This window comes from Erpetoichthys calabaricus, chromosome 15 (genome assembly GCF_900747795.2).
Source record: "Erpetoichthys calabaricus chromosome 15, fErpCal1.3, whole genome shotgun sequence".
Classification (NCBI taxonomy): domain Eukaryota; kingdom Metazoa; phylum Chordata; class Cladistia; order Polypteriformes; family Polypteridae; genus Erpetoichthys; species Erpetoichthys calabaricus.
The window spans coordinates 91,089,078-91,101,266 of record NC_041408.2 but is presented as its reverse complement, the minus strand read 5'-3'; the positions used below and the strand labels follow the sequence as shown (position 1 = coordinate 91,101,266).

The following is a 12,189-nucleotide window of genomic DNA, read 5'->3' as shown; positions in this document are numbered from 1 at the left end:
GGACATGCATTCCTGGAAATGCCAGGATAGACATTAACACAAAGATTAGCACCGTATGTGGGAGCCCAAGAAACCGCTGCATCTGTGTGTGCCGCCATGTTTCACAGTGATTCAGTTATGGCTTCTGGGCTTTTAAAATGAACTACATGCTGTATGTCCTTGTTCACCAATGCATCCTGTTTAGCCTATATATACATTTTATTCCAGGACCCTGCAAATCTGTCTTGTGTAACTATCCTGCCAATTATACTAAAGTATCTATCTATCTATTATATAGTGAATTTCCTATCTATCTATCTTATAGTGTGATTCTATCTATCTATCTATCTATCTATCTATCTATCTATCTATCTATCTATCTATCTATCTATCTATCTATCTATCTATCTATCTATCTATCTATCTATTTATCTTGCTGACTATTCTAAATATCTATTTATCTTATAGTGTGATTCTTATCTATCTATCTATCTATCTATCTATCTATCTATCTATCTATCTATATCCTGCTGACTATACTAAAATCTCTATCTATGTATTATATTGTGTGATTCCTATCTACCTATTCTATCTATTTTCACATCTATCTATCTATCTATCTATCTATCTATCTATCTATCTATCTATCTATCTATCTATCATATAGTGCCTTTCACATCTATCTATCTATTATATAGGGCCTTTCACATCTATCTATCTGTCCTGCTGACTATACTAAAATCTCTATCTATCTATTATATAGTGTGATTCCTATCTATCTATCTATCTATCCTGCCGACTATACTAAAATCTATATCTATTATATTGTGTGATTCCTATCTATCTATCTATCCTGCTGACTATGCTAAAATATCTATTTATCTTATAGTGTGATTCTTATCTATCTAACTGACTATACTAAAATCTGTATCTATCTATCTATCTATCTATTATATAGTGTGACTCCTATCTATCTATCTATCTATCTATCTATCTATCTATCTATCTATCTATCTATCTATCTATCTATCTATCTATCTATCCTGCTGACTATTCTAAATATCTATTTATCTTATAGTGTGATTCTTATGTATCTATCTATCTATCTATCTATCTATCTATCTATCTATCTATCTATCTATCTATCTAATAGTGTGATTCTATCTATCTATCTATCTATCTATCTATCTATCTATCTATCTATCTATCTATCTATCTATCTATCTATCTATCTATCTATCTATCTATCTATCTATCTATCTATCTATCTATCTATCTATCTATCCTGCTGACTAAACTAAAATCTCTATTTATTATATAGTGTGATTCCTATCTATCTGTCTATCCTGCTGACTATGCTAAAATATCTATTTATCTTATAGTGTGATTCTTATCTATCTATCTATCTATCTAGCCGACTACACTAAAATCTGTATCTATCGATTAAATAGTGACTTTCCTATCTATCTATTATATAGTGTGATTCCTATCTATCTATCTATCTATCTATCTATCTATCTATCTATCTATCTATCTATCTATCTATCTATCTATCTATCTATCTATCTATCTATCTATCTAATAGTGTGATTCTATCTATCTATCCTGCTGACTATACTAAAATCTCTATCTATCTATTATAGTGTGATTCCTATCTATCTATCTATTTATCTATCTATCGATCCTGCTGACTATGCTAAAATATCTATTTTATAGTGCCTTTCCTATCTGTCTATAATACATAGTACCTTTCATAGCTAGAATATGAGAAATTATCTGGAGTATCAGGAGGAACCCCCTTATGGACCTGGGGAGGCCATGCACCCTCCACCCAGATGCTATCCAGAATCAGCAGCCCAGACACCAGAGTGCCACCCCATTGTTACTGCCATCATGATTTGGTCCATCCTCATTTGGACCTGTCTCTTTGGGGACCACCCACAAAACACACATAACATAATACAGGCTTAAAAAATAAGCAGATAGTAAACTAAAGTAACACTAATTTACGTCAATGATTCAAAAATAAAGAAAATGGACACAAATCAGGACCTTGAACCCCAGCCATAGGAGGAACCCTGGTTGACATATGACAGCCAAGAGGATCTTTACAGGTAATTAACTTACTGAAACCAATTTCTAATTAAGGTATGTAAAGGACTATAATAAAAAAAATGAAGGTGTAAAATAAGAGATTTGGAAAACAAGGAATAAAAAAATCCAAAATGAATGAAATGGGGTCTGGAGACCACTTTATAACTCACAGAATCATCATTGGTGTTCTTCCCTGACAGCAAACAGGCAGGAAAATGTTTTTAGAAAAAGTCACAGACAGTAAAGAAATGGGTCAAAGCCAAGAGGTTGAAAACAGCAACATAACCAGAGCGTGAGGCAACAATCAAGATCTAAAACATTCAAACAAAAATATTTGAAACTGAACAACTCTAATGTGAAGAAAAGTAACAAAACGTCTTTGAAAGATTTTTTAATTCCGCAGATCAAATAAAGCATTAGGGTTAGTGAACCACCCGCTGACCTTTAACCCGTTATGTCAGCTGCCAACAGGTCAGGACCTCTGAAGCCACACCCCTAGAAACACAGGATGTGGACTTAGCAACAGGCACCAAAAATGGTGGCGATCATTTGGATTAAAATGGCATCCAAGATGTTATAGAAAAATGAAACAACTCAAAAACCTTTAGAAATGTTGAACAAATAATGACTGGTAAAGCATCTGAAAAAACAACTCAAATACCGAGATTGGACCACTTAACCATCAAAATGAGCAAAAAATTAACAGCAAAATTAAATCATAATATGTTTAGATTGAGGCCCAATATTTATCAGAAGGGGACAAAGACTTTATAACTGTAAATAAATAAACAAATAAATAAAAGGTCTGAGGCCTAATAACACAAAAAGACCAGAGGCCTAGTAATTCAAAAGGCCGAACACCTAACATCACAAAGAGGTCAGAGGCCTAGTAGTTTTGAGGCCTAATAACTGAAAAAGTCTCAAGAAGGCCACACCCAAATAGGTCAAGGTGGGTGTGCCTTTCATAATGAATGAATGTTAAACCCTTGAAAATCCCTACAAAAATTACGAAAATTACTACAGACGTTTTTGATGTGCCATCTGTTGGAATGACAAAAGCAATGCATATGTCTTTGTTATATGCCATTTGAAATGAGATTTGTAAAAGCAGAGTTAATGTTTGTAATGTGCCCTTTGTTATAATGACAAATGCAATGCATTTCATTGCTACAAATGTTTGTGTAGTGCCATCTGTTAGAATGGCACAGAAACTGGATGAACATACAAATACAGAGACACTTGTCTTTTTATTAAGATTGATTTATTTTTTGTTATGTATTATTAATTGTTCTGCATGGCTCTGTTTTAAATAAACCCTATCACTTATTTGGACCCTTTAATCCTGTTCTCTGCCTTCTCACTTACCCTATTCTATTCTCAACAATGAACTACAAGATTCTCAGCCAGAGGATGGAGCCCCAGGCCAAGACTCCTGGGCATCACATGGATGTTCATTCTAAAATTCCTTAAATATACAGAATACACATTTCCATATTTCTCTAGTGTGAGGCTTGGCAGATAGAATCAGTGAGTCAGCAGCAGCCTTGCTCTTTATATAACACCTTTCATAACAGATGCCCGTCCCAAAAGCCTTTGCAGATATAAAACAATTTTTTCAAAATTTTCTACAGTCCAGCCAAATGAAGTGTGGCTCAGGGTCACACAATGACTCACTGGAGAGGATTGAACTCAGCCCTTGTGAACACCTTAGGCCCTGGGCCACTTGGAATAGGACATGCGCACATCATCTTGTTGGCAGCCAATCACAATTCAATATTCCAAAGTTAGCGGAGCTCATTAAGCCCTTACCTGAGGCACCCATTTTGAAGACACAAAGCTTGTTGCTTCTATAACAGTCAGGCCTGTTTCTGACAGCATGTCGATGAATTCAATTTTTGTTCTTGTTGGAATAAATTCCTGCAACAAAAGCAAATGGAAAGAATAAGAAATGATCCACCCCTCCTGTATGTCCTCAAACAATAGAATTGTACTCAGAATCAGGATAACACAATAAGCCACCAGAAAAAAGACCCAGCAGGTCCACTATCATCATCACATCCAACAGTTCACATTACCACATTAAAAGTTAGCATCTATCTAGATAGATAGATAAATATTTTAGTATAGTCGGCAGGATAGATAGATAGATAGATAGATAGATAGATAGATAGATAGATAGATAGATAGATAGATAGATAGATAGATAGATAGATAGATAATAATAATAATAATAATAATACATTTTATTTATATAGCGCCTTTCCCATGCTCAAGGCACTTACAGAATATAATAAGAACGGCAGAATATACAGTATATAGCATTGTACAAACCAGATAAATAAATAAAGAAGATTAAGACAGTAAATTCTGAAAAAAAAAACAGACAACATAATTGATGGTCTAGCACACACATACAGGTTACATTGGCATCTTGACAGAGATGTAAACTGAGAGAAAGGTAATAAAGTCAAATAGAGCTAAAAGCCTTCCTGAACAGATGAGTTTTGAGTTGTTTTTTAAAGGAATTCATGGAGTCAGCTGACCTGATTAATTTTGGTAGGTCATTCCAGAATCTGGGCGCTATACAGCTGAAGGCCCTATCACCCATGGAGTGTAGATTAGTGAGGGGCACAACAAGATTACCAGAATCAGAGGACCTTAGTGGGCGGGCAGGCACATAGTGATGGAGGAGGTCACTGATGTAGTTTGGTGCGAGGTTATTTAAAGCTTTGTAGGTTATTAGTAGGATTTTATATTCGATTCTGTAGGACACAGGGAGCCAGTGAAGACGGAGCAGGATGGATGTGATGTGCTCGCTGCTGCTGGTTCGAGTAAGGACTCTTGCAGCTGAGTTTTGAATAAGCTGGAGCTGTGATATAAGATTAGAAGGGGCACCTGCCAGTAGGGAATTACAATAATCAATGCGGGATGTGATAAAAGCATGGACAAGTTTCTCAGCGTTAGCGAAGGAGCGAACACGGGATATGTTACGGAGGTGAAAGTAAGAAAGTTTCTTAATGTGATTTATGTGGGTGGAATAAGTGAGGGAGGAATCAAAAATGACACCAAGATTTTTTACAGTAGAGGCAGGTCTGATGAGATCACTGCCAAGATGGACTGGGAAGGAGCTCATTTTATTAAGTTGCATTTTAGTCCCAATTTGCAGGAGTTCAGTTTTATTGCAATTTAATTTTAAAGAGTTCTGCTCCATCCAGGTTTTAATTTCACTAAGGCAGGTTGTGAGCTGAGAAAGCTCTGATGAAGTTCCACTTTTAACATTGAAGTAGAGCTGGGTATCATCTGCATAAAAATGATAACCCAATCCATAACTACGGATAATATGGCCAAGGGGAAGCATATAAATACAGAAAAGCAGAGGACCAAGGACAGAGCCCTGAGGGACTCCTTGTGTGACTGGCACGGAGTTGGATCTGCTGTTGCCAAGACTAACAAACTCTTGCCTATCACTCAGATAGGACTTGAACCACTGGAGGGCAGTGCCAGAGATACCCAGCATGTTCTCCATTCTGGACAGTAGGATGTCATGTCTGACTGTGTCAAATGCTGCACTGAGGTCTAACAGAATTAATATGCTAGTTTGTCCAGAGTCTGCTGCCATAAGCAAATCATTGGTTACCCGTAGCAGAGCAGTTTCACAGCTGTGCCGCGCCCTGAATCCAGACTGAAAGGGTTCCATCAAATTATTAGAGGTTAGGTAATTGGTGAGTTGGGAAGCTACAACACGCTCAAGAACTTTTGACAGGAAAGGTAAGTGGGAAATAGGCCGGAAATTGTTAAGATTGTCAGCATCAAGGCCAGACTTTTTTAACATTGGGGTTACAGAAGCAATTTTAAAAGTGAGTGGCACAGAGCCAGTGTCAAGGGATGAGTTTATTATTGTTGTAACAGTCGGGATTATGGCACGAAGGCAGGATTTAAGTAGTGTGGTGGGGATGGGGTCCAGTACACAAGTAGTCGGCCTCATCTTACAAAGCAGGTTATTAACAAACGCAGAGGTGACTGGTGAGAACTTAGAGAAGGAGCTGTATGGAGTGGGAAAACAGGGAGAGATATAAACAGATGATATATTTATGTTAGTTGAATTATTTAGATCTTTAATTTTGTTACGGAAAAAGTGGAGGAATTCCTCACAGACTTCAGTAGAAGAAGGGCGGCACGGTGGCGCAGTGGGTAGCGCTGCTGCCTCGCAGTTGGGAGACCTGGGGGCCCGGGTTCGCTTCCCGGGCCCTCCCTGCTTGGAGTTTGCATGTTCTCCCCGTGTCTGCGTGGGTTTCCTCCGGGCACTCCGGTTTCCTCCCACAGTCCGAAGACATGCTGGTTAGGTGGATTGGCGATTCCAAATTGGCCCTAGTGTGTGCTTGGTGTGTGGGTGTGTTTGTGTGTGTCCTGCGGTGGGTTGGCACCCTGCCCGGGATTGGTTCCTGCCTTGTGCCCTGTGTTGGCTGGGATTGGCTCCAGCAGACCCCCGTGACCCTGTGTTCGGATTCAGCGGGTTGGAAAATGGATGGATGGATGGACTTCAGTAGAAGAGGTAGTTGGACCAGATGCGGGTTCGAGTAGTTTATTAACTACAGAGAACAAAACCCTTGGGTTATCATGGCCACTTTCTATTATTCTGCCATAATGGGTGTTCTTGGCAGAAGTTAGTGCTTCTCTGTAAGCTCTTTGGTGGTCAGAGAAAGCCTGGATGTGCACGGTGAGGCCAGTCTTACGTGACATTCTCTCAAGGCGTCGGCCAGCTGCTTTCATAGATCGCAATTCTGAGTTATACCAAGGAGCTGAGCGCTTAAAGGAAACCTCCTTATGTTTTAAAGGAGCTGTTTTATCTAATGCTGAGTGAAGGGCTGAGTTATAGTGGTCAACAAAACTATCTAGTGTTGGTGGAATAGGTGCAGACAGTAAAAGATCAGAAATGGATCCAGAAAGGATAGAGGGACAGATATTTTTAAGGTTTCTGTAAGAAATTTGTCGTTTACAGGTAAGAGGTGGGATAGGTAATGAGACAGTGAAAAATACTGCTTTATGGTCAGAGAGTCCCAAATCAGTGCTGTAAATGTTGGCAACAGATAGTCCAGAAGTGCAGATCAGGTCCAATATATGACCGCCAGAATGGGTTGGAAAATCAACATGTTGTGTCAAGTCAAAACAGTCCAGTACGGACAGGAATTCAATAGATAGATAGATAGATAGATAGATAGATAGATAGATAGATAGATAGATAGATAGATAGATAGATAGATAGATAGATAGATAGATAGATAGATAGATAGATAGATATTTTAGTATAGTTGGCAGGATAGATAGATAGATAGATAGATAGATAGATAGATAGATAGATAGATAGATAGATAGATAGATAGATAGATAGATAGATAGATAGATAGATAGATAGATATTTTAGTATAGTCAGCAGGATAGATAGATAGATAGATAGATAGATAGATAGATAGATAGATAGATAGATAGATAGATAGATAGATAGATAGATAGATAGATAGATAGATAGATATTTTAGTATAATTGGCAGGATAGATAGATAGATAGATAGATAGATAGATAGATAGATAGATAGATAGATAGATAGATAGATAGATAGATAGATAGATAGATAGATATTTTAGTATAGTCGGCAGGGATAGATAGATAGATAGATAGATAGATAGATAGATAGATAGATAGATAGATAGATAGATAGATAGATAGATAGATAGATAGATAGATAGATAGATAGATAGATAGATAGATAGATATTTTAGTATAGTCAGCAGGTTAGATAGATAGATAGATAGATAGATAGATAGATAGATAGATAGATAGATAGATAGATAGATAGATAGATAGATAGATAGATAGATAGATAGATAGATAGATAGATAGATAGATAGATAGATAGATATTTTAGTATAGTCGGCAGGATAGATAGATAGATAGATAGATAGATAGATAGATAGATAGATAGATAGATAGATAGATAGATAGATAGATAGATAGATAGATAGATAGATAGATAGATAGATAGATAGATAGATAGATAGATAGATCACAAGTAAAGAGAGAGCCGAGTAGGTGACACCAGAGGGTCAGGGTGAAGGACATGTGGTGGCCTGACCTGGAGACTGTGGTCTGTTGGTCTTTAAATGAAGAATTCATTTATATTTACATTTTTGGCTGATGCCTTTTATCCAAGGTGACTTACAGGATTTATTTTGGTTTCCAATTGGCGCCCAGACAGGTCAAGTGACTTGCTCAGCGTCTCCCAGTGTCAATAGTGGGGTTTGAACCCACAACCTCAAGACTTGAAGTCCACGGCCTTACCCACTTCACCCCACACTGCTTGTCAACTACAGATGGAGGCGCTAAAGCCAGGTTTTCTGAACTTTGTGACCAGCTTGGAGGGGATGATAGGACTGAATGGTGAACTAAAGTCAATGCACAGCATCCTCACGTCAGTTCAGACTCAACTGAAGACACTGCGAGAACCTGAAAACTGCTCACACACACACCATGCACAGATTCCACATTCAACATTTGGAGTAAAGGCAGGTTAAGAGGTGGGCATTGCTCCCTCGGCCCCTTGAACCTAACAGTCCAACTCCTTCCCCAGTGGACCACACAGCAGGAGTGAGGTCTGAGCGCCATGCCATCACAGTCAGCAAATGGCTGCCGTCCATCATGCGAGAGCCCTGAATGTGGTGCTAATCAAGACGGGACAACAAACTCAGAGCATATGAGACATCTGGTGACACACAAAGGCCCGCAATGTTTGTTGTCCATCTCAGAGCGCCCGTTTCACAAACATTTAAAGTCACAATCCAAAACACATGTAGCTTCAGTTATTTATTTATATTTTTCATGTAAATATGGTAATACCCAAATTCAAACCCCGTTGTTACTCCTGTTCAAACATGTTGGGCTCCTTAAGATAATGCAATTACGTCTTCTTGGAAAAAGAAAGAAGAACAGAGAAGCACATGTTAAAAAAAAGAAAGAGGAGTCGCTTGAATTGACCGTAAAATAGTTGAAAGAAAAACAAAATCTGCTGATTTGATTTAGAATCACATTGCATCGATTTAATTAGCAAAAGTCTCAAAACATTTCAGGTCCCTGAAAGGTCTGAAAAGTGAAACATTGTGCGTCGGCCCTGGCAGAAGTAAACGAATAAATAAGAAGGGGGAACGCGGCACGAAAACCACTTCAAACGGCGGCCACGGGAACTGCAGCTTTTGAAGTCAAACATGAGGAGCCCGGCCGGCCAGCGCTGCTTTGTCATTATTCTCATTCTAATTATTCAAACTCCTTCTCTTCTATCCATTTCTAAATTCTGGGAAGGAGAGGAGACTAAGCCTACCCTGGCAGCACTGGGTACGCAGCAGGGCCCATTGGTGGTCTCTGTTCCCACTCACCTGCATGGGGCCAATTTAAAGACTCTCCTTAAATATCTCTTTATTTTTACTACAATAACTCCTTTTTCTCGAGAAGCCCACCCTTGGCCCGTCTCAGGTAAGTAAGTTACCAGTCTCTGTCCCCTCTACATATCATAGATAGATAGATAGATAGATAGATAGATAGATAGATAGATAGATAGATAGATAGATAGATAGATAGATAGATAGATAGATAGATAGATAGATAGATAGATAGATAGATAGATAGATATGAAAAGCACTATATAATAGATAGATAGATAGATAGATAGATAGATAGATAGATAGATAGATAGATAGATAGATAGATAGATAGATAGATAGATAGATAGATAGATAGATAGATAGATAGATATGAAAAGCACTATATAATAGATAGATAGATAGATAGATAGATAGATAGATAGATAGATAGATAGATAGATAGATAGATAGATAGATAGATAGATAGATAGATAGATATGAAAAGCACTATATAATAGATAGATAGATAGATAGATAGATAGATAGATAGATAGATAGATAGATAGATAGATAGATAGATAGATAGATAGATAGATAGATAGATAGATAGATAGATAGATAGAAAACAGTGCCCACTCAGTTTGACGATGGGGGGACAGACTGACATTGGAACGTGATGTCTCTAACCAGGACTCTTCTTTTCGCCTGCAGAACAGACTTCTCTGTTGTAATCAGTTGGGCTTCAGGAAGGGCCATTGCACTGAGAAGTTAACGTGCCACAACGTACCAAAGCATCATCTCTTCTATCTTCCTTCTCTTCTGCTGCTACCGAAGTTAAGGTCATTTTCTTTCAAAACGGGATTAGCAACACTTAGATGTTCACAGCTTGTTCTATGACTTCATTTTTCTCTCCTGAACCCTCCAAAGCCTCCACTCTCAACCTCCTTGAAAGTTGCAACCGTTTATTTCAGTAAATGGCGGCTATCATCAGCAGTCAATTCTCGTCACCCCTACCTGAACAGAACACAACACTCTCCTCTTTCTTTCCTCTCCCCATCCGTCCCACTAGCTGTCCACTTGGACCCGTTCCCTCACCACGTCCCTCCTTCACTCATTTCTGTATTTACTCAGATCATGAACGCCTCACTTAGCCCTGGCACATGTTCCTACTATGTTCAAAAAGGCCCAGAATAACTCCTCATCTCAAGAGGCCCACACTTGACCCATCTGAAGTTGGCCATTTCTGACCAGTGTCTCTCCTTTCTATCTAAATCATTAGAACGTGACATCTCTAACCAAGTCTCTTGATTTCTACTGCAGAACAGATTGCTTGATCCTATTCAGTCGGGCTTCAAGAAAATCTGTTCCATCGGGATGGCTTTGCTCACCATTGTCAACATGTTATGGCTGGCTAGAGCTTCCAGCATGTCACCTGTCATCATGCAGCTAGATCACTCCTCGGTGAACAACCAGATCCTCTTTGCCACCCTCTCTGAGCTTGGCATCATTGGAACTACGCTCAAGTGCTTTATGTCCTACCACTAGGGCAGATCCTACCATATATCCTGGAGAGGAGAAATGTCAAGAGTGCAACAGGTGAGCACTAGCGTGCCCCAAGGATCAGTGCTGGGCCCTCTCCTCTTTCTCCCTGTACATCTCCAACCTTGGCCCCATCATCCAGTCCCATGGGTTATCTTTTAAGTGCTATGCTGATGATATGCAGCCATCCCTGTTGCTGCCTCGAAACAATTTCAGCTGGAAGGTCTCACTGATATTGTAACTTGGATGGAAGATCATCATCTCCAGCTTGGTAAAGACACACCTTCTTGTTTTCCCAACTTGTCCGACTCTTCAGCTTGGTTCTTTATCATTGACACCAGCCAGGTCGGTACACCTCCTTGACCGGCTGTCCTTCACTGACCATGTTGCTACAGTCTTTCAGTCCTGCAGATTCACACAGATATTTTCTCAAAATCAGACTGCAGCTAACAGAGTATGCAGGGCAAGTCCTGGTCCAGGTTTTGGTCTCGCCACATCTGGACTACCGCAACTCTCCACCGCCAGGAGTCCTGGCATGTGTCACCGAGCTGCTGCAGATGATTTTAAACACAGTGGCATATCTGGAGTTCAACCAGCCGAGGCGGGCACATGTCACTCCTCTCTTCAGGTCCCTACCTTGATACATCCCTACTTTGAGTTCCCCTGTAGCAGGATGTATTATGTTTACATCCTCGATGTTTGCCTACAGAGTAGTCAACCAATGGGTCAGCACCTGTGCACATGCAAACATTTCTGAGGTCCTCTGTTTCTTCTTGACGTTCAGGTCTCCTGATGACCTTTGCGAGCCATCAAATCTCAGTCCAGACTCTACTCTCCTGATTGGTGGAACAAGCTGCTCACCTCCATTTGGAGTTCTGACTCTCTCATTGTGTTTATGAAGCTTTTGAAGACTCTCCTGCTGGGTCAATTTCTGTCTCTTAGATGATGGCTTTGTTAAGTTCTAGAAATCGTAACTCGCTGGTATTTTTGTTCCGAGCCCTTCACTTGTGATGGTCAGTTTTTTACCCTTGTCCAGTCAGATTTGTTCCAAAACAGACCTCCAAGCTGATGTTTACTCAATTATTTTGACATCTTTTATAAGTCACTTTGGATAAAAGCTTCTGCTAAGCAAATAAATGGAAATGGAAACAAATAACAACCTGTCCTT

The 12,189-nt window shown here is 39.2% G+C and overlaps 1 protein-coding gene across 2 annotated transcripts in view; it reads right to left on the bottom strand.

Moving 5' to 3' along the window:
- hmgcll1 (3-hydroxymethyl-3-methylglutaryl-CoA lyase-like 1) overlaps window positions 1–12,189 on the bottom strand; it is an 85,257-nt gene that overhangs the window by 67,459 nt on the left and 5,609 nt on the right. For both annotated transcript variants that reach the window (XM_051919160.1, XM_051919161.1), the window contains exon 3: window positions 3,883–3,990. In XM_051919160.1, coding sequence (XP_051775120.1) covers window positions 3,883–3,990 — 108 coding nt within the window. The remainder of the gene's footprint in view (window positions 1–3,882; window positions 3,991–12,189) is intronic.